This window comes from Oreochromis aureus, linkage group 7 (genome assembly GCF_013358895.1).
Source record: "Oreochromis aureus strain Israel breed Guangdong linkage group 7, ZZ_aureus, whole genome shotgun sequence".
Lineage (NCBI taxonomy): Eukaryota > Metazoa > Chordata > Actinopteri > Cichliformes > Cichlidae > Oreochromis > Oreochromis aureus.
Window position 1 is genome coordinate 56381512 of NC_052948.1, and position 24206 is coordinate 56405717.

General features: G+C 41.3%; 1 protein-coding gene across 1 annotated transcript in view; it reads left to right on the forward strand.

Moving 5' to 3' along the window:
• Positions 1–24206, forward strand: part of slc4a5b (solute carrier family 4 member 5b) — a 74313-nt gene that overhangs the window by 31691 nt on the left and 18416 nt on the right. Inside the window, 10 exon segments of the mRNA XM_039614280.1 lie at positions 14150–14307; positions 14394–14481; positions 14561–14715; positions 15049–15174; positions 15262–15436; positions 15516–15649; positions 15742–15922; positions 16333–16423; positions 19458–19516; positions 23601–23792. Coding sequence (XP_039470214.1) covers positions 14150–14307; positions 14394–14481; positions 14561–14715; positions 15049–15174; positions 15262–15436; positions 15516–15649; positions 15742–15922; positions 16333–16423; positions 19458–19516; positions 23601–23792 — 1359 coding nt within the window.

Sequence of the window (24206 nt, forward strand, 5' to 3'; positions counted from 1 at the left end):
ACATAATTCTGTCTGACAAGGCACACCTGTAAAATGAAAACCATTTCTGGTGACTACATCATGAAGCTCAAGGCAAAGGGTTTGTAGCACTGTCAACAAAGCAAAGTGTGGCGACTTAATATAAGACATATTTATCCATTTTTTCCATTTTTTCTTTGCTACATAATTCCACATATCTTGCTTCGTATATTTGATGTCTTCAGTACGTATCAACAATGTTGAAAAAACATTAAATGAGAAGGTGCCCAAACTTTTGACTGGTAGTGTATATATAAAGTACCTCTTGAGAGTTGTGTGCATCTTATGAAGGCATAAAGGATTCTTCTTCTTTTTCTCTAATTTTGGTAGAGCTGTAAATCACATTTCCAGCTTTCTTTGATCTGACTGGTTTGCACTGGTATAGATGTGTCTGCTGGGCATACTTTCTCTTTAGGATAAAGCAGAGTGTACTCAAGAATTGTCAGAGATAACATCGTTATTGAAACAACAAGAAAATAAGGCAGGCCATGCAAGTCTTAAGACACCCAGCCTGTAGAAGCACAGGTAAAGTAACTACAACAAGTTTAACTTGGCTATTTTGCTCAAATGAAGCAGACAAGTCATTTTGCTACCTGTGTGTCTTTCTTAAGGCTGTGCATTCCAGTACACTACTGCACAACTAGAGTGTGATTAGGCCAGACAAACCACATGTACTAACTCGACTCCCTTTACCTGACCTTTTCCCTGAATGACTCAAACTAATATTACCTCCTGCAGCTGAGCTTAACCAAACCCCTCTACAACACCATAACAACTGAAAGAAGGAGAATAATAAGTTAACTGTGTACAGTATGACTGCCAAAGGCAACTAAAATTCTGGAATGTGTGACAAGTTACGTGGCTTTGAAATGTGTCGTTTATAGTTTCTTAGTGTCAAGAAGTTAGGAGCAGCATTAGCAGATTATGAAGAGATTTTAGTTTAAGCAACGCCATTCCAAGACCAAGTGTTTCTGCTTTAGAATAAACTACTGTAATCACAGAGAAAGAAGAGTAAACAACAGGGTTTCAGTGCTGGAGATGAGTTTAATATTATGCGCTTGCTATAGAAATGTGAAGCGGTTATACCAGTCTAAAGCTGGTCTAGTTCCGGACACGTTATTCTGAAGGAACACTTCTCTGGTCTTAATTTTAACTATTAGCCATGGCAATGCATCTATGTTACTTCCCAAGAAACTTTTCAATGGTGTTGCTGGTGGAATTTAGTTTAAGCCAACACACAGTTTAGAATTCCTTCATCAGCTGATGCAGAAGTAATCCAAATGAGTGTGGCTGTGATGAATGGCTGTGGATGATTTTATCAGTGGATTCTGACAATCCTCTGTATCCATATAATGTCCAAATTTTATTTATCAATAATGCTGTCACAAGGCCAGATACATAAAAGTTTACAATCTCATACCAAAATTTCTGCATTTATTTTAAGCTCCTTATTGTATTATATTTAGATTTTGATTTAACGCTTCACTTTTTGTATTTTGTTCAGTTGAGCTCCTTCTTTAGTGTTTTTTCTACTTCCCTGAACTATTTTATTTCGTGATTTTATTAAGTTTTTTGAGCTAAGTTGTTTTTTGATGTTTTTGGTGCTGTAACATCGTTATTTTCCAACATTTGGGACAGATAAAGTACTGTTGGGGTTCAATGTTGAGAGAAGAATCCATTAATAACCACAGATCCGGTCCGGTATGCAATTAGACAGTATTTTAATAAACACATGTGTGAGTCCGACCGCTGTGCAGATTTCAGCGTCGAACTGAACTTACAATCATTAGACAAGGTTTTATAGGAGTAGGACAACAAAGCCCCCTCTTTTGCAAAACAGACAATAGTACAGCTTACGTCAATCCAAACCACAAAATGTTCCATGAACTTTAGCATAGTCTAAAACAGAACATCTTCTTGGTCAACGCCAGGTGCTTCCCCTCAGCTCGTCTTCGCTGTCGCTCATCTGGTGCACTTCCTCTAAGCACGCCGGCACACATCTTCACTTCTGCCCTACCAAAATAGATCTACCATGGTGTGTGTGTGTGTGTGTGTGCACGCGTCGAGGGGCGTGCATGCTGTGTACTGCGACGTGTCATGACCTCTCACTATTTGTGTCTGTATGTATATGTCTCGCCCTTAAATGCTCTCACATCTCACCCGTTACACTTCTGACCTTCACGTGACCAGGAGCCACAGCTCTTTAATAAGCTCAAATGCAATCATGTATAAAAGATTAAAATCATTTTCATAACACAGGTTTTCCTTCTCAGATCTGCCAATATGTTTGCTCCTCCTAATATAGTCTAAAAGTAACCCCAAGCAAAGCAATTTGAACTTTCCCCTATCAGTGATCCCTCTAACTAAGCGTGTGTGTGTCTCAACGATACATGCATAATAACACCCTGCTCTTTGGCTTGCACTTAAACTCTGGCTTGAGTTTCACTTCTGCAAAAACATGCTCTGCAGACGCGCGTTTCCTGTCTCATTTTGGCACAGAGTGTATTTTCCTGTCTCTGCCCTCTACACTGAGATCATAAAAGCATTAAAAACATTTAAATTATAGATTCAACTCAACCGTTTAAAGTGGTTCTTCTTGGACCTGTAATAAAGGCTAATATAATACCAATATATTTGAGCATCTGAGTGCATCTGAATGCAACATCCCTATTAACATGAAATGGTAATGATGATTATAAAAATAGCAACAAATAATAGCAGTAAAATATTTCTCCCCTTCACACTTCCCCTTTTGACCTCTGGATAACATCCAGAGGTCACCAAAACAACGAAAAGCATGACCGAAACTAATAATTCACGGAGTAGATCCTAGTCTAAGACTAGATCCACCTTAACTGTAATGGATAAGAACCTTCTCCCTACTATGCTCTAACTTACTCTGTTTCCTCAATTGTTCTCTTCATTCAAAAGCATAAACCTAATTATGTTTTGACTTTCTGACTTTTGTTCCTATATAATCTTAAACATCACTCATCTCAATCTACAGCTTTTAACAGTCTTACAGCACTGCTGTCATATGTTTCCTGTTGTTCCTTATCTGATCACCCACATCCTGTGCACAAACTGTCACTGCTGCAAGGGCCTCTCATCTAAAGTCACCTATCACAAGAAAATGTATCAAGAAAATCATCATAACGGCTTATTCTTCTACTAAAAGGATAATAAAAACAACCACTTTAATCATTACGTAAACACATAGTTAATTGCTCCTAGATAAACTTCATCATAGCTAAAAGCTGAACTCTAACTGTATTTTGAACTCCCATTTCCTGGGTGATAACCTGTTTGAATATATCATTTTATTTCATTTTGCTGCTCTTAATGTAATGACTCCTTCTAACTTATACTTTATCAGACTTAACCAAAATATATAAGCTTTCTCCCTTTGCTTCTGTTTTAAACAAAAACTTGGTCACTTCAACAAGCATCTGTTATTCTGTAACTACATTTTATATAAGAGGACTAAGTTAGAGCTGCATGTGTTATCTCAATATTTTACATGTCACCCAATTTAGTTACAAACGAAACTCCTATTCAGTTAAATGCTAAATGGATTTCAGGCCTTTTGCCTGGAATCAATACTGTCATGTGTCTTAATGAACTCTATATGTCTGTAAGCGTGTGCAATCCTTCAATAACTCAGGTCATTCTCACAGTAGATTGGCTAATCATTAATGCTAACCAAAAGTTTGTGACCCTCAAGAGACGACTCTCTGAGCCACAACTCCGTTAAAGGCACAAAAATGCAATGTGTATGAAAAAATCATTTCTACATATATAATCTCCAATCTTATTCATTTGAGTCAGCGAGACTTTTAACATCCTCATAAAAGCTCTCCTCTACCCTAGAACTAAATCTATTTACTATCTGTTTCTAAAGCCTACATTATAACAACATTCTAACATTATGTCACTGTGACAACTTATCCTAAAAATCAAAAAGAAATCCCACATTTTCTACTCATAAAATGTTCACTATTTTCCCCAAAGCATATCCTTTATTCCCACAATTTCCCTCTAAATTTGGTGTACAACTTCTTATTAACCCCAGCAATTTATCTTCTAAACAGAATTCAGTTCATTTTACTCCTTTCTTTAGAATTAACAATCTCTGCCTCAGTTTTACCATATCTAAATTATCAAACAACCCCAATAGTTATAAAATCATACTAAAACCCATTTCAAATTAAATCTTAAACCCCTCTCTTTTTGACACATCTCATGTGGCAAAAAACTCAAAATGCTCCACCCAAGCTTAGGAAATTAAAAGGAAAAAAGGTTAGTCATTCCCTCTCCGTGAATCGCTACCTTATCGTGGTGGAGGGGTTTGTGTGTCACAGGGATCCCAGGGGCTATGTTGTCTGGGGGCTTTTGCTCCCTGGTAGGGTCTCCCATGGCAAATTGGTCCTGGGTGAGGGACCAGACAAAGAGCGATTCAGAAGACCCGTATGAAAAGAACATCGAGGGAACAGTTTACCCTGCCGGGATAGGGTTGCGGGGCCCCGCCCTGGAGCCAGGCCCGGGAGGTGCCCGAGGGCGAAGCGTCTGGTGGCGGGCCTTAGTCCATGGGGCCCGGCCGGGCACAGCTCGAAGAGGAGACATGGGCCCATCCTCCCGCAGGCCCACCACCCGCGGGAGGCGCCATAGGGGTGGTGCAATGTGTGTCGGGCGGCGGCCAGGAGCGGAGGCCCTGGCGGACCGATCCCGGCTGCCAAGACTGGCAATAGGGACATGGAATGTCACCTCTCTGGTGGGAAGGAGCCTGAGTTAGTGCGTGAGGTTGAGAAGTACCGGCTAGATATAGTCGGGCTCACCTCACGCATGGCTTGGGCTCTGGAACTAGTCTCCTGGAGAGGGGCTGGACTCTGTCTCAGTCTGGAGTTGCCCCTGGTGAGAGGCGGCGGGCTGGGGTGGGTATTCTAATATCCCCCGGCTTGCTGCCGGCACGTTGGGGTTTTTCCCAGTGGATGAGAGGGTTTGTTCCCTGCGCCTCAGGGTCGGGGAACGGGTCCTGACTGTCATCTGCGCTTATGCGCCGAGTAGCAGTTCAGAGTACCCAGCCTTCTTAGAGTCCCTGGGGGGTGCTGGAAGGTGCCCCACCTGGAGACTCTGTTGTCCTACTGGGAGACTTCAATGCTCACGTGGGTAACGACAGCGAGACCTGGAGGGCGTGATTGGGAGGAACGGCCTCCCTGATCTGAACCAGTGGTGTTTTGTTATTGGACTTCTGTGCAAATCACAGTTTGGCCATAACGAACACCTTGTTCGAACATAAGAGTGTCCATAAGTGCACGTGGCACCAGGATGCTCTAGGCCGCAGGTCGATGATCGATTTTGTAATCGTATCACCAGACTTGCGACCATATGTTCTGGACACTCGGGTAAAGAGAGGGGCTGAGCTGTCAACTGATCACCACCTGGTGGTGAGTTGGATCAGGTGGCGGGGAGGACGCTGGACAGACCCGGTGCACCTAAACGCGTAGTGAGGGTGTGCTGGGAGCGTCTAGCAGAGGCCCCAGTCCGCGAGATCTTCAACGCACACCTCCGGCAGAGCTTCAACAACATTCCGAGGGGACGGGGGACATTGAGTCCGAATGGACCATGTTCAGCGTCTCCATTGCCGGGCTGCTGCATTGAGCTGCGGCCGCAAGGTGGTTGGTGCCTGCCGTGGTGGTAATCCCGAACCAAATGGTGGACACCAGAGGTGAAGGGAGCCACCAGGCTGAAGAAGGAGTCCCATCGGGCTTGGTTAGCCTGTGGGACTCCAGAGGCAGCTGACAGGTATCGACAGGCCAAGCGGAATGCGGCTCGGGCAGTGGCTGAAGCAAAAACTCGGGTGTGGGAGGAGTTCGAGAGGCCATGGAAAAAGACTTTCGGACTGCCTCGAAGAGATTCTGGCAAACCGTCAGGCGTCTCGGGAGGGAAAGCGGTGCTCTACCTGCACTGTGTATAGTGCTGGCGGTGCGCTGCTGACGTCGACTGAGAAAATTGTCAGGCGGTGGAAGGAATACTTGAGGACCTCCTTAATCCCACTGACACGTCTTCCGAGGAGGAAGCAGAGTCTGGGGATGAGGGAATGACCCGCCAATTTCTGGGGTCGAGGTCACTGAGGCAGTTAAACAACTCCTCGGTGGCAGAGCCCCTGGTGTTGATGAGGTCCGCCCGAGTTCCTGAAGGCTCTGGACGTTGTAGGGCTGTCCTGGTTGACACGCCTCTACAATGTTGCGTGGAGATCAGGGGCAGTACCCTGGACTGGCAGACCGGGGTGGTGGTCCCCATCTTTAAGAGGGGAGACCGGAGGGTGTGTTCCAACTACAGGGGATCACTCCTCAGCCTCCCTGGGAAAGTCTATGCCAGGGTGCTGGAAAGGAGAGTTCGTCCGTTAGTCGAACCTCGGATACAGGAGGAACAATGCGGTTTTCGTCCTGGTCGCGGAACACTGGACCAGCTCTTTATCCTCTCGAGGATACTTGAGGGTGCATGGGAGTTTGCCCAACCAGTCTACATGTGTTTTGTGGACTTGGAGAAGGCATTCGACCGTGTCCCTCGGGGTGTCCTGTGGGAGGTGTTGCGGGAGTATGGGGTGTCTGGCCCACTGCTACGGGCCATTCGATCCCTATACAACCGTTGTAAGAGTTTGGTTCGCATTGCCGGCAATAAGTCGGACTTGTTTCCGGTGAGTGATGGGCTCCGCCAGGGCTGCCCTTATCACCGATTCTGTTCATAATTTTTATGGACAGGATTTCTAGGCGCAGCCAAGTGGCGGAGGGCTTCCACCCGGTGGCCTCAGAATCTCATCTCTGCTTTTTGCGGATGATGTGGTTCTGATGGCTTCATCGGTGGGGGCCTCCAGCTCGCACTGGAAGCAGTTCGCAGCCGAGTGTGAAGCAGCAGGAATGAGGATCAGCACCTCCAAATCTGAGGCCATGGTTCTCAGCCGGAAAAGGGTGGAGTGCCCACTCCGGGTCGGGATGAGTTCCTGCCCCAAGTGGAGGAGTTCAAGTATCTCGGGGTCTTGTTCGCGAGTGATGGGAGAAGGGAGCCGGAGATCGACAGACGGATTGGTGCTGCGGCTGCAGTGATGCGGACGCTGCACCGGTCCGTCGTGGTGAAGAGGGAGCTGAGTGTAAAAGCGAAGCTCTCAATTTACCGGTCGATCTACGTCCCGACCCTCACCTATGGCCACGAGCTGTGGGTAGTGACCGAAAGAACGAGATCGCGGATACAAGCGGCAGAAATGAGCTTCCTCCGAAGGGTGGCTGGCCTCTCCCTTAGAGATAGGGTGAGAAGTTCGGCCATCCGGGAGGGGCTCAGAGTAGAGCCGCTGCTCCTCCACATCGAAAGGAGCCAGTTGAGGTGGTTCGGGCATCTGACAAGGATGCCCCTGGGCGCCTCCTGGGTGAGGTGTTCGGGCATGTCCCACCGAGGAGGCCCAGGGCAGACCCAGGACGCGCTGGAGATTATATCTCTCGGCTGGCCTGGGAACGCCTTTGGTGTTCCCCGGATGAGCTGGAGGAGGTGGCTGGGGAGAGGGAGGTCTGGGCTTCTCTGCTTAGGCTGCTGCCCCCGCGACCCGACTTCGGATAAAGCGGATGAGGATGGATGGACATTTCATTTCTCAGAACAGCTCAGCAATTCTCCTCTCCGGTGTTTTGCTCCAGCCCTGAAAACCTGTGTTTAAGGAACAAAATCAATTTAATCATCATGTCAAATCTTCTCCAACTCGTTGCTCCATTGAACTCTGGATCCTTGGAACTTCCTGGAAACAAAACCTGTACTTTACATTTCATACTCTCCCTCTATGATCCAGTCTGTGTCATGACAAAAATAACCTTAAACAAAACAGTTATTAATCATGAGTTACCTCAGTTAATGGTAACTTGAATCTCATCAAACAGTGTTTCCCTTTTAGCATTTTGCATTCTCCCAACAATATAATGTAATCCCATAATCTAACCCCAGTAAATAATTACCTCACAGCACACATCAATATCCCAAAATCAGCATCCCTAGATTTAAGTCTCCCACTTGTCCTGTTTGTCAACCTTTTATTTATTTCCCCTCTTGGTCCCATCACTCACATTCACTCACATGCATTCACACATTATGTTTTTGCTGATACTGCAGCCTTCCGCGCACGTCATCAGATGCTCCACATCAGCAAAATGAGCTCAATCATTTGTTTTATTTCGTTTTCCTTTTTAGGAAAATAGTTCTCTATATTTTTGACTGGATTGACACGCTGCAATCATTTTTAGACAGAGACTTGCCGCCACTCAGTCTCTGATTGTAATCAATTATAATTCTGTAAAGCCCACCTGATTTTCGTACTTGGTAATTTTGTCAACGCCGTCCGTTCACTGTCTTCCAGGCCTGCTTAGAACAAAAATGAAAAAAGAGAGCTGATTATTAGCTCATCAAAGTACCAAACAAAATCACCTGACAGGTTTTTTCCTGAGTGCACTTACTACTACAAAAAATTTTTGGGGCCCCTCTCAGACATATCCATGTCTTAATCAAACTCCCTCTCTCGAAATAAAACAACAGCCTCAAAAATCTGAAACAATCTTAAATTTCACCCGTTCAACACACCGAAAACCTCGTCAAAAGATCAAAGACCGTTTGCACAATGTCTCCCTTCCTCACTTTGCCATGTGTTCATTCAGCATAAGATCTAAACCAATTTCAACAACGTATCCTCCTTAAATTATAAATTTCCTGTCGAAATCTGCCCCTCTGAACAGACCTGACCACCGTAATCAAATATCCTGATACTTTACCATTATATATTTCTCCAAATACTCTTCAACAGCCACCGCTCTCTCTTGAACTGAAAGCCTCCGACACACACGCACACAGGAAGTGTCTCTGCCCCAGCTAATTTGCATAGACACACAGCTCAACAGCCAACTTGACAAGAAAAATACATGTTTAGACCTTATCACATTATTGAATTATTCTCATTTTCTTTCTATACTAATCACTGATTTTGATCACTCAGTACGAGAGCACTCCTGAGTCACTCTTATAAACACTTTTCTTTTGTTTTTTCCATCTATTTTAAATCTTTCCATCAATTGTATTAACCATTACACCATTCTCCCACTCATACAAGCAGCAAGCAGATCTTCATTGCATATGCTTGTGTTCTTGGCCAGGTTTTTAATCAATATCTGTTCATTAAGCTTCAGGAGCTTGTCTTTATAAGGTTAATGCATTTTCTGTCTGTGTGTGTATGGGTATGTGTTATTTTGCATCTATGGCTTCACAGTCTCCCAAACTCCTTCCCAATTCTCCAGTTAAGCAGTCAGTTTTCTTTTTCCCCGAATTACTAACCGAAACTTTTGATTTCCCACCTTAAATAAAATCCCTCCTGGTCTTCAGCCAGGAGCTAGGGCTTGCTTTTCAGGTTCCTGGACACATCATTCTGTGAACAATTCCACCAGAAACTTGCCTTAACTTATCCATTGATGTTAACCTCTAACTTTCTTCCGACTGCTGGAGCTGGAGAGTTGGTCCAAGTCTGCTTTACTCCTGAAAATAACAAAACTAAGACATTTTCATTATTACCACAAGTGCTTAAATGACCCATTTCTCTATCTCTGATCAGAAACACCAATTATGCCATGCATGTAAGCGTGTTCTTCCTTGCATTTTATGTTAATTGAGTGTAAACTGCTTCTTCATTGAATTAATTCATTGAGTTCTTCGTTGCCTTGCTATGTATTCATGTTAATGTACACTACGTGTAAGCTGTTTCTTCATTGCATCCTATATATTCATATTTAATTTATGCATTTCACCACTGAGCTTTAGATTCAAACTATCTCACTTCTGATTCATTTCAAAAATAATCTCCCATATAACAATTTGTATGTGTGTTTTCTATTCATTAAGGTAATGACAATTATTTCTTTCATTATTCTTACCTTTTCTAGTGTTTACCTCTTTGTTATGCTGTGGTGGACATCCCTAAACAGTCATGAGTTCAGGCTTTCAACTTTCAATCCAATTATATCCTATATTCTCGCAGTCCAACTCGTCCAGCTTCATCTCTCACCGGTCTCTTTTTCATTCACAGTGTCCTGTTCGTGCTTCAAAGCTCCAGCAAACACAGTCTCAACTCAGCTGTTGTCTTCTTCTCTGTTTCTTTACAGTCTTTTCTTTTAAGTTAAGTCCCAGCATGGCAAAATATCACTCAATGTCCAGTGCTCTTCCACAATTCTTTATCCCACTGTTCAACTGCCCAGCCTGTATTTTCACAGTACATGTTGCATTACTCTTACATGCTGCTGCTGGTCGTCAGTCGTCATCAGTGTTAATGGATCAGTGGCACTGTCGTTTGCCTGCTGTATTCAAGTCCACGATGTTCTGTCGGTCTTCATCAGGCGATTGACTGTCCTTGACTGTCCTTTGAGTTTCTTCTCAGTTTCAGGGACAAAGTGAGAGATCAAGCTGCACAATTTCGAGCCAAAGACTGGCTTATTTTCTCCCAATTCTGTTAATCTGCTCTTCTGTTGCTGAACTCAAGGTTGCAAAGTTGAAAGATGCCCACCTGTATTGGCACACTAAAGCATACAATTAGTATTATATTCATTTTTTCTTAAAGGCTTCATTTGCTTCATGGGCCTCATCTGTCTCTCTGTGTTCTTCCTGTACACACTCAGTTCCTTTTTATGGGCATGCAGAGTTCCTGTTCACTATTTCCTGTTCTCTGCAGAGTCTGTCTCTCTTTATATTTATAGTCTAAAAACCCTCTTTAATTCTACTAAATCTTGATCTAAAAAACAATACACCTTCATTTCACTCACACACATTTAAATAGAGCTCTTTCAAACATCAGGACAATCAACACTCCTTCACACACAGGACCATTCTTTAGGTCAGTTTTATAGCATCAGTCACCCAATAATCTCTTAACTGGGTTTCCCAAGTGTATATACTTATGTGTTTTCAATCGGAAAAAATAAACTCAACCTGTCATAACATCTCTCATAGATTTCTTGAATTAAAAGCACTTTCAAACTTTAAAACATCCTACTTTTCATCACAAAAGAAATATATTTCATACCCACTTTTAAATGTTTCTAACCTCTTTCAGACGCCATGACTCGTCTCACACACACTGCCTTTTCTCTCTCAAACTTCCATTTTCCACTCACTCAGACAAATCATGCAGAGTCACTCAAATCAAATACTGACAGCATTCACACGGTTAAAATCACACAAAATACGCTTTCATACGAGTATTTTGGACATGCCTTCCATGATCAGAAAGAGCAAGTCAAAAGAAAAAAGAAAAAGAAAACTGAAACCTCTCACCGTCTCACACCCCGCTTCTCCCCACACACACATAACTGAAAAATAAAACACACCAACATTTATGGCTCACGAAATATACATCTATCAAAATTCAGTCATTTTCTAATCATTTTCTATACATCCACACTAATATATTCAAACTGTATTCATACTCTCATAATAAGCAAAACCAACCTCTTATATACAGGAAAATTGGCAAAACGCTCAATACTGTCGAAACTGAAACCACCCTCTCTGCGCGTCCCCGCTGCTCATTTGCATTTACACACACCATCAGTGCACATCCGGCTGTGCATTACTGACACAGAGACTGATCTTACTCATAGATCTCATATTTTATATTACAGACGTCTTTAATTACAACTGCACAGATTTTTTTAGGCCTTTTCAACTCCTATGTAATTTCGATAATATAACATAACGGCTCCAACCGATCAGTCCCAGACTTTTTGTGCTCAATTCACCAGGGCGGTCCCAGACTGTCCTGTCCAGATTTCTAAACCTAACTTAATTTGCCAGCATACCCAATAAGCGCAAAAATAGGAGACTCTAACTCCTAGCAATTTTGGAGGTTCCCCAGTTCTCCCCGGTTTGTCGTACTGTACTATCCCATTAGTCGCCGCTAGGTCAAGGATAAACGTCTTTATCCAGGAGGGAGCGTTACCTCCAAGAAAATGCGCTTCTTAACAGACGCCGCTGTCGTCCTAGAAAAATTTAGAATAATTTGAAACAACAATCTACACCCAACACAGGATCAAGATTGAGGCAGATCTCCCGTTGTGGACATAAGGGACTTGAACCCACGAACTGACCATCACACGTAGATCAAATGACCAACGGGGCTTCACCCCACACAATGACCAAATTCCCTATCATTCTAAGAGTTCACTTAGCAGTCCAACTGCTTTCTCTTTTCATTCCTTTATTCTCATTACTCAGTACTGTCACTTATACTTCATTATCCTTACTTCAACCGGTAAACTTCATGAAAACTTCACCAAAATTAAAAAACAGACATTCACCAGTAATTACAGTGACCAGGCTTTTAATTTGACATGCCCAATGTGACACCTTTTGGAAATATATTTCAACAGGCAGTGTCTTACCTTTAAATGCCCCGGGGAATGCCTGCTCACTTTCACCACTGATTACCGTCTGCCCGTCCAATTGCCACGGACCCCGGATCTCTCAAAGTTCCTCCCTCTCTCTCACCGGACGAAGCCCCCAAATGTTGGGGTTCAATGTTGAGAGAAGAATCCATTAATAACCACAGATCCGGTCCGGTGTGCAATTAGACAGTATTTTAATAAACACATGTGTGAGTCCGACCGCTGTGCAGATTTCAGCGTCGAACTGAACTTACAATCATTAGACAAGGTTTTATAGGAGTAGGACAACAAAGCCCCCTCTTTTGCAAAACAGACAATAGTACAGCTTACGTCAATCCAAACCACAAAATGTTCCATGAACTTTAGCATAGTCTAAAACAGAACATCTTCTTCGGGTCAACGCCAGGTGCTTCCCCTCAGCTCGTCTTCGCTGTCGCTCATCTGGTGCACTTCCTCTAAGTACGTCGGCACACATCTTCACTTCTGCCCTACCAAAATAGATCTACCATGGTGTGTATGTGTGTGTGTGTGCGCGTGCGGCGTGGCGCGTGCATGCTGTGTACCGCGACGTGTCATGACCTCTCACTATTTGTGTCTGTATGTATATGTCTCGCCCTTAAATGCTCTCACATCTCACCCGTTACACTTCTGACCTTCACGTGACCAGGAGCCACAGCTCTTTAATAAGCTCAAATGCAATCATGTATAAAAGATTAAAATCATTTTCATAACACAGGTTTTCCTTCTCAGATCTGCCAATATGTTTGCTCCTCCTAATATAGTCTAAAAGTAACCCCAAGCAAAGCAATTTGAACTTTCCCCTATCAGTGATCCCTCTAACTAAGCGTGTGTGTGTCTCAACGATACATGCATAATAACACCCTGCTCTTTGGCTTGCACTTAAACTCTGGCTTGAGTTTCACTTCTGCAAAAACATGCTCTGCAGACGCGTTTCCTGTCTCATTTTGGCACAGAGTGTATTTTCCTGTCTCTGCCCTCTACACTGAGATCATAAAAGCATTAAAAACATTTAAATTATAGATTCAACTCAACCGTTTAAAGTGGTTCTTCTTGGACCTGTAATAAAGGCTAATATAATACCAATATATTTGAACATCTGAGTGCATCTGAATGCAACATCCCTATTAACATGAAATGGTAATGATGATTATAAAAATAGCAACAAATAATAGCAGTAAAATATTTCTCCCCTTCACAGTACTTTTCATTCTCCCTCATTATCATCTTCTTATTGGTGCTGTCTCAAGTGAAAATGGTAAATGCTCAAGGGGATAGAGGAAAATCTAGGACTCAGCCTCTATAGATCCTGAATGTTTACATCTGTGTACCATATTATCATATTACTTGTTCAAATCTGTCACAAGAAATTTCATTGCAGGACCACAGGACACTATCTGTCAAAATGTTTTTTTGAGGAGTTCCCTCAATAAAAAAGAAGTCAATAAGAAAGTTTTGTGAGCTTTGTTGTTGTCCAGCTGCTGTTGCATTTTGTTCAACTTAGCTCATGTGACCTGATTAGCTACTGATAGACATGATTAAGCAAGCTGATTATGACATGCATAAGCAACTACAAAATGTCAACTATGTTGAAACACATCTTACACTCCTGCATTTAGCCCAAAGGTTTCATTTCTTTGCATTATTCTTTCGTTTGACAGCTTAAGAATAAGTTCATGAAGAAGATACCTCGTGATGCAGAAGCATCCAATGTCCTGATTGGTGAAGTTGATTTTCTGGATAAACCCTTTGTCTCCTTTGTACGCTTGGCTCAAGCTACAACTCTGGGGGGGCTTACTGAGGTTCCTGTACCAACCAGGTAGGTTCTTTCTGCTTCACTGTCATCTGGGTGTGTCTTTGAATTTATTAATTTACCAATTTATCAACATTTTCCCCCTCTGGCAGATTTCTCTTCATTCTTCTGGGTCCTCATGGCAAAACCAAATCCTACAACGAGATTGGCAGAGCTATTGCTACACTCATGGTGGATGATGTAAGTGACTAGCACTAACCCAACAGGATATGGATGCATCAAATATATTTTATGAGTTATTTCTTTTTCTTTTTTTCAGTTGTTTAGTGATGTTGCCTATAAGGCAAGGGACCGTGAAGACTTGATTGCAGGTGTTGATGAGTTTCTGGATGAAGTGATTGTCCTTCCTCCAGGAGAATGGGACCCCAAGATCCGTATTGAACCCCCTAAAAAGGTTCCATCCGCAGAAACGAGGCATGTGCATGAAATTACCTTTTAATTTTGACCTCAGATATATTGCTGTTGGAATGTATTTTAGCTAAATGGCAAATAGGAAGGTTGCTAACCAGTTCAAATAATACCCCTAGTCCTAGATTGGGTGCCAGTAATCTGGTGCATGTTAGGAATGTCCACTTCTTCATGTTCTCCCAAAGCCCTTTCTTTAGATAAAACAGTTTTATTATTTGTACATTAAAAACCATAATGGACTTTAAAAAAATAATATGTAAAATGACAATATGTCAAAACTGGAGATTTAACATTCCAGAGTTGAATTAAAACCTACTTTCTCTATCGCATTCATCCCAGAAAGTCAGTGCTGAACTTGAATGAGCTGGGTCAGGTGAATGGTTTAGCTGGCGGAGCAGCTGGAGGTGAAGATGAGGAGCTTCCAGCCCCACATGAGTTGGGAGAGGAGCTGAAATTCACTGGGAGGTATATAACTGAAAAGGATTATACTACTCCAGTTACAGTATGTTTAATTCTGCATTTCTAAATGAGCACCCTACTCTGTTTAACCAGGATTGGTGGTGGATTATGGCTGGATATCAAACGGAAGATCCCATGGTATTGCAGTGATATTTATGATGGTTTCCATATCCAGTCCATCTCTGCTGTGCTATTCATCTACCTAGGCTGCATCACCAATGCTATCACCTTTGGAGGACTACTAGGGGATGCTACTGACAATTACCAGGTCAGAGAGCTGCAAAGTAATACATAGCACATAGCACAAAACTTGACCTATTATTATCTGTTCCCTATTTTTCTCATAGGGAGTGATGGAGAGTTTTCTTGGCACTGCTTTAGCAGGAAGTGTCTTTTGCTTGTTTGGAGGACAGCCTCTCATCATTTTGAGTTCAACTGGGCCCATTCTCATCTTTGAAAAACTGCTTTATGAGTTCAGCAAGTAAGATGCACAAGAACACAGTTGAATTCTATATAAAAAAAAAAGTCTAACATAAACATAAACATCTCTACCTTATATCATTGTCAATACAGAAACAATGATGTGGACTATATGGAGCTTCGTCTGTGGATTGGCCTTCACTCGTGTCTGCAGTGTTTTTTACTGGTTTTTTCAGATGCTAGCTACATCATCAAATATATGACCCGGTTCACGGAGGAGGGTTTCTCCAGCCTCATTTCTTTTATATTCATTTCTGATGCAATCAAGAAGATGGTAGGTAATATTCTTTAATCTAATATGGTTAAGCATCCAATGTTTTTTTGCTTTTATCCTTGCATCTCCTTTTATCGTACACTCTGCAAACATTTAACACAACAGAGACACAACACTTTTGATGCACCATAGTACAGAGCCCATAAAGTCCAGTAAGCTGACATCGAAAAAAATCTGGCACACACTAGATAATTATCTTGTAGGAAAAAATATTTCTCACAAGATAAGTTTCTTACAGGAAAACAGATGATCTTGTGCATAAAAATTATTATTTTATGCATACAAGTTATAGTCCAATCTTCTGTGTAGAAGAATATACATTTGTGCAAAAATATCTTGTGCAAGAAAAAAAAGAATTACAATGGGAATTTAGGTGTTACACAAAGAGAAAAATGGTTTGTTTTTCGCAGGTCGGCGCCTTTAAATATTACCCAATCAACCGTGGCTTCAAACCTGATTACATTACAGCTTATAAGTGTGAATGCATCGCTCCAGACCAGGGTGAGTCTTCAAACTATTTTTTTTATTATTTTATGTTAATATTTTATTTAATTTTATTTTCTGTTATTGTGGGTGGGGTGGACATTAATGACCAGGTACAGATTACAGAAATGAGATGGAGCTTGTTAATACATCAGCATCAGAGGATTTGATTGCTGTGTCTTTGAACTCTGGAAATATAGAGGGTTACCTGTTTCTTCCTGCTTCCACTCCATTTGCAATGCTGAGCTCCTTTAATTGTATGTTGATATATCTAATTATATCAGAAATCCCCATGAGATTGATATTGGTCTTTCCATGTCAGTATGGAAAAAGGGCGAGCAATGAGATGATGTCGTACAAAACATAGAAGATGATGTCTTCTGTGCTTTGTATGGTGGCCCACGAATAAAATTTATTATTATTATTATTGTTATGTGACATACACACTTAATGGCCACAAGTACCAGGTCACATCTCTTAGTTTTTGAATTCAGTTGTTTTTGGTCCCATTGCCACAATTGTATAAAAGTAAGGGACCTAGCCATGCAGTCTGCCTGGCTCTGGGTTATTCTAATTAGTTCACTGAATTTGGGGATAGTAATGTAACAGGATGTCACTGGCACAACACTTCAACCTGTGAAATTTCATCCCTTCCAAGACTAAATTTCACAATCATTTATAGATGATCGTGGAATATCCAATATCATCTATAAATGATATTTATTGCAAAGTGGAAGCATTTAGAAACTACAGCAAATTTGACATAAAGTGACAAACCATGTACATTTACAGAGTGTTGTCACTAGTTCACATTAAATAATAGTTCCCAGCACTGACTGCAGCGTCCCAAAAACCAAAAGTTAACAGCAGCACAGTGCACCAAGAGCTTTGTTGTATGGGGTTTTGAGCAGCCCCTGTAGGCAATGTGTAGATGGCTCAGTACTTTTGTCCATGTGTTATACAATGTGTGGATATAAGGTGTTTGGAATCAATTTTGGATACATTTAATTAAGTTACTTTTTAGCATCATTAATAGACTTAGGAACTCCCTCTACCTTTTTAAATGCATTGCAAAGAATTATTAGGATACTGTGAAAAAGTATTTGCTCCCTTCCTGATTTCATTTTTATTTTTTTCCCCTATTTGTCACTGTTGCATGTTTCAGATCATCAAACAAATGTTAACATTAGACAAAGATAACCTGAGTAAATGCAGTTCTTAAATGATTATTGCACGTGCTAAGGTAAAAAAAAATAATCAATACCATCTGTGAAAAAGTAATTTTCCCCTCATAACTGGTTGTGCCACCTTTGGCAGCAAGAAGTGCTATCACGCATTTGCGATAACTACCAGAGAATCTTTCTTATGGCTCTGGATCTGAGTCCAAAGCATCTAAATTGGATTTAAGTTCGGACTTTGACTTGGCCACGCCAAAACCTTCTTTTCTTTTTTTTAATTGAGCCATTCAGAGATGGACTTGCTGGTGTATTTTGTCCTGCTACATAACTCAAGTGTGCTTGAGCATCATGACATGAATTAATGGCTGGATATTCTCCTTCAGGATTCAGGAGCAAAATTCATTAATTCTATCAATTATGTAAATCGTCCAGGTCTTCAAGTAGCCTACACACTACTACCACCAAGTTTGACTATGGCTATAATGTTCTTGTTAAGAAATCAGTGACCACTGTTCCAAATTGTTTTTCCTTTGTGGATCTTGGCTCTCACCATGGTTTGGTGAAGTCCCAAAGCCTGAGAAATAACTTGATTTACAAGGAGGGGTAATTACTTTTTCACATTGTATCAGGTAGGTTTGGATATTTTTTTTTCCTTAAGGGATGAAATCATCATTTCAAAGACTGTATTAGTATTTATTTATTTTATCTTTGTCTAATATTAAAACATGTTTGGTTGTCTGTGTTCCTGATGGACATATTTGATTGCATAAGAAGCATGTGTTTAGTTTTTACTCTGTCATGATTTTGTGTACTTTTTTTTCTGCTTCATTTTTGAATGCTCACTAAAAAAGTGAGTACGCATCTAAATATCTCTTGTAAACATTCCAATATAATGAAAAAATTGTGATTGAACTGGGATATAGAAAGTTATATTGCATTATTAACACTATTACTTAAAGTCTGTGAAGGTTCTCAGTCATCCAGGTCATCGTAGTCAAAGGAGTTTGCAAAGAAAAGCGTCTGGACTTCTTGAGTTGCTTGAAGACGTTTCACCTCTCATCCGAGAAGCTTCTTCAGTTCTAAGGTCAAATGGCGAGAGTCCCAGATTTAAACCCAGTGGGAGTATCCCCAAAGAGGGACAAAGGACCCCTGGTGATCCTCTAATCACATGAGCCAAGGTGTGAAAGCGGGTGTGGGTCCCAATCAGCCAGGGTTTCGGGTGAGCTCATTGTGAAACCTGGCCCCACCCTATCATGTGAATTCCTGAGGTCAGATGGCCCAGGATGTGAGTGGGCGTTAAGGCGTCTGGGGAGGGATCTCAAAACTGGATTATAGATGGCAGACAGTTGGTGTCGTAAACCACCGCCTCTGTTCAAAGATGGTCGCTCACAGTGGACATAGATGGCCTCTTTCACTCCTCTTTCAAACCATCTGTCCTCTCTGTCCAAAATGTGAACATTGGCATCCTCGAAAGAGTGTCCTTTATCCTTAAGATGCAGATGGACTGCTGAGTCTTGTCCTGTGGAGGTGGCCACACCCGCTTTCACACCTTGGCTCATGTGATTAGAGGATCACCAGGGGGTCCTTTGTCCCTCTTTGGGGGGATACTCCCACTGGGTTTAAATCTGGGACTCTCGGCCATTTGACCTTAGAACTGAAGAAGCTTCTCGGATGAGAGGTGAAACGTCTTCAAGCAACTCAAGAAGTCCAGACGCTTTTCTTTGCAAACTCCTTTGACTATTACTTAAAGCTTTACATTTTATAAGATAACCTTTATTAGTCCCACACGTGGGAAATTTGTTTTGTTTGTTATATTATCCAGCATTCATTCTTTTTTTCTTTCTCTTCTTCAACTTATGCATTTTCCTCTTCAGCACCTGCACTGGGCTTGAATGCTTCAGCTCCACTTGCAGATGATAATATGACTCTGCTGGTAAGTGACAGAAGACCGCAAAGAGTGAAATTGGCTTCACTTTCATGAATTTTCATTATTCCCATTGGTGAAAATAATTTGTATCTCAGTTTATTTGGCTGTTTTGATCTGCACATGGTATGATATGAACAAATTTGAACTGAAGACTGAGTGAAGTAATTGAGGCCCCTATTTATCAAGCATTTTAGTGAAGGAAGTTAGCCTGGGACAATAATTCTTTAGATCTGCCAACTTTAAACACTTTTTCAGCTTTCTTAAATTATGTAATGAATCCTAATTTAATTTAATCATAATTAACTTTTATTTATTTTTTTGTCATTTACTAAACAAAAGTGAACCCTTTTGATTTAGAAAAAATGGCTGTCATCCATTTTTAACAAATTGCTTTGGCTTTTTTTCAGACAAAATGGTTTATATTTAATGCATTTAGAATTATGATGTTGTGTGCATAAACTCTATGTTGTTACTAAAATATCTCACATTGATTTGCAAAGTCAAGTTTTTGTGGCCTAGAATTAAATGTTGTTTGTGTTGCAATCTTTGCTCTTCACTGGAGTGAGGGGAGGCTCTGGACAGTCCATGCTCAATCAGTAGCAACCTGTCACTAACTGTCAAGGAAGGCCCACCCATTTCTTCATCCTTCTGGACACTCCTAAGGATCATAATTTTAAAAAATGAATATCACATTGCATTCAAAACAACTTGAAATGGAGTCCATTAACTCACTCTAAAGTCTTTACTGGCATTAGAGAATTAAGGAAACCAAAATCTATTTTTTTCCATTGACTCCTCACCTGGCTATTAGAAAGAACTGCTGAGGCTTAAGACACTTCCACTTTGGCTTTAATTTTTAGACTTGGAAGCTACACCTATGATGTACAGTTCTAGATGTCTCTTTTTTTTCCAACCACAAAATGCTATGCTGGTCAGTATAACTCTGTTTTACCAGATCTAAAATTATACCTCCTTTTATACTACATGCCATAGTCACACAGGAAGTTTTTCGCCGAGACTAAACTACTTTTCATCGTAAGTATATTACATAGAGAGATTGCGATGTAGACAGGAGCAGCCACAGTTTTAATGACAATCTTATATAGTGGACGACCTCCTGAATGACACTCATAGCATTCATTAATGTTAAAAGGCAAAAACACGAGCTTTTATATTTTGCTCTATATTCACAAGAGAAAAAAAATATGATCATTAAAGTTCGCCTACAGATGGCAGATACTACTACTAAAGAGTTACTGTAAGAGTGATACATACATATATACAGACTGATGAATTTTGATTGATCAGTCCATAATACCTTCTTCCGGTCTTCAGTAGTCCAATGGTGGTGTTTCATGTCTCAGGAAAGCCTCTTTGCCTTATTCTGACTTTTTACCAATGGCTTTTTATGCTGCGGCTCGTCCTGTCAAACCTGAGCTCGAAGTCTTCTCTTCACAGTTGAAACTGAGGCTTGCTTACTAAGACCACTATTAAGCCGTGCTTCAAGCTGTTGTCCTGTGAGCCGCCTATCACGCAAGCTGTTAACTCTCAGAAACGTGTCCTCTGATTCAGTTTTGGCTCGCATCAACATCTCCAGCATGGTCAGTGCCGTGGTCAGAGCAAACATGAAATAGAGCCGGCTTGCAGATTTGCAATCCTCTGAGTGAAGCGATTGCTGCATTTCACCCTTACTTATGCACAGGATCATATATGGCTGGTAGCACACGCCATGTAGCGTACGCACTCTTCCCCTGGGTCCAGCTACTCATAAACTTGAACAATGATAGTGTGTGATAAGATCCTCAAAGCTTCACAATTCTTGTATGAATAATGATGAAATTTTGCTCTGTTATTAACCTACATTAAATGAATAGCTTTAGCTGACTTGTGTTTAAAGATGGTTATTTTAGAGTGTTTAAATACTCAGAATCAGTGTACTGATACTGACTATAGGTGACCTCGGCTGGCTGGAAGTCAAGCATGTGTTTTTAAAGCAGATTTTTCTGATGGCTACCCTGATTATTATACAGCTTTTAAAAAACTGTATAATACCATTAAGCATTATTTAAAAGTACAGGGAGTGCAGAATTATTAGGCAAGTTGTATTTTTGAGGAATAATTTTATTATTGAACAACAACCATGTTCTCAATGAACCCAAAAACTCATTAATATCAAAGCTGAATGTTTTGGAAGTAGTTTTAGTTTGTTTTTAGTTTTAGCTATTTTAGGGGATATCTGTGTGTGCAGGTGACTATTACTGTGCATAATTATTAGGCAACTTAACAAAAAAACAAATATATACCCATTTCAATTATTTATTTTACCAGTGAAACCAATATAACATCTCCACATTCACAAATATACATTTCTGACATTCAAAACAAAACAAAAACAAATCAGCGACCAATATAGCCACCTTTCTTTGCAAGGACACTCAAAAGCCTGCCATCCATGGATTCTGTCAGTGTTTTGATCTGTTCACCATCAACATTGCGTGCAGCAGCAACCACAGCCTCCCAGACACTGTTCAGAGAGGTGTACTGTTTTCCCTCCTTGTAAATCTCACATTTGATGATGGACCACAGGTTCTCAATGGGGTTCAGATCAGGTGAACAAGGAGGCCATGTCATTAGTTTTTCTTCTTTTATACCCTTTCTTGCCAGCCACGCTGTGGAGTACTTGGCGCGCGTGTGATGGAGCATTGTCCTGCATGAAAATCATGTTTTTCTTGAAGGATGCAGACTTCTTCCTGTACCACTGCTTGAAGGTGTCTTCCAGAAACTGGCAGTAGGACTGGGAGTTGAGCTTGACTCCATCCTCAACCCGAAAAGGCCCCACAAGCTCATCTTTGATGATACCAGCCCAAACCAGTACTCCACCTCCACCTTGCTGGCGTCTGAGTCGGACTGGAGCTCTCTGCCCTTTACCAGTCCAGCCACGGGCCCATCCATCTGGCCCATCAAGACTCACTCTCATTTCATCAGTCCATAAAACCTTAGAAAAATCAGTCTTGAGATATTTCTTGGCCCAGTCTTGACGTTTCAGCTTGTGTGTCTTGTTCAGTGGTGGTCGTCTTTCAGCCTTTCTTACCTTGGCCATGTCTCTGAGTATTGCACACCTTGTGCTTTTGGGCACTCCAGTGATGTTGCAGCTCTGAAATATGGCCAAACTGGTGGCAAGTGGCATCTTGGCAGCTGCATGCTTGACTTTTCTCAGTTCATGGGCAGTTATTTTGCGCCTTGGTTTTTCCACACGCTTCTTGCGACCCTGTTGACTATTTTGAATGAAACGCTTGATTGTTCGATGATCACGCTTCAGAAGCTTTGCAATTTTAAGACTGCTGCATCCCTCTGCAAGATATCTCACTAGTTTTGACTTTTCTGAGCCTGTCAAGTCCTTCTTTTGACCCATTTTGCCAAAGGAAAGGAAGTTGCCTAATAATTATGCACACCTGATATAGGGTGTTGATGTCATTAGACCACACCCCTTCTCATTACAGAGATGCACATCACCTCTGTAATGAGTATGCTTAATTGGTAGTGGGCTTTCGAGCCTATACAGCTTGGAGTAAGACAACATGCATGAAGAGGATGATGTGGACAAAATACTCATTTGCCTAATAATTCTGCACTCCCTGTATTAGTCTATTCCACAGAAAGCAGCAGGAAAATGATACAAATTCCATCATGATTTTTAATTTGCAACTCTAAATTTCATAAAGCTGGGATACAGTGCTTTCTTCTACGTGGCAACATTTTTTTAAAATAATGTAAAGCTCCTGAATGAAGTTCAGTGTGATTCCTATGATTGAGTTCAGTTGCTTGATAAATATGGGCCGAGACAGGGGTGTTAATTCAGCCATCAGAAAGCACTGTGGCTCTCAGTTATATGTGTTGTATTTTTTTCTTTTGTTATTGCTTGTTTTTTTTCTCTTTCTTGTGTCTGCTTTTTCTCCACTCCGCTACCTATCCATCAATTTTCCCTTCTCTGCTATGCTTCTTCCTTCCTCATCTGTTGGTTTCTTGAACCCCCCCGTCCTTCATCCTCTCGATTCTCTACTTTTGCTTCTCCTGCCATTGTCGTTTTTAGTTTAACTTAACAGATCTGGACTGGAGTCAGCTGAGTAAGAAAGAATGTGTGAAGTATGGTGGTATGCTGGTGGGGAACTCCTGTAAGTATGTTCCTGACCTGGCCCTCATGTCCTTCATCCTCTTCTTTGGCACCTACTCCATGACAGTTTCTCTTAAGAAGTTCAAGTTTAGCCGCTACTTCCCAACAAAGGTAAGCAAATCCTTATACTCAATAACTGCAGGAAGAAAACTCTCCCAGGCTGCCTTTAATTCCTGCATGTGAAATCCTGGTTTCCTTTAATTTGGTGTTATGCCTATAATTACAGCATCAAAGTAGTGACATTTAAAGAACAAGGCTGGTGATATTCCTTTTAAGGTCAACCAAGTAGGCTATTGTAAAACTCATTTTTACTATAATCAGCCACTTAGACTAAAAGGCTAGTTTTAGAGCCTCTTCAAATGAGATGATCTGCTTGTTTAGCTATTTTTGGGATCTGAATGGTTATATGTACATATGTATATGTATAATTATATGTACTTTGTCTACTTACCTACTTAGTCCATCTAAATATACTCATTAGAAATGTAGAATATTGCCAGCTTTTTACTTTAAAACTTCACCTAC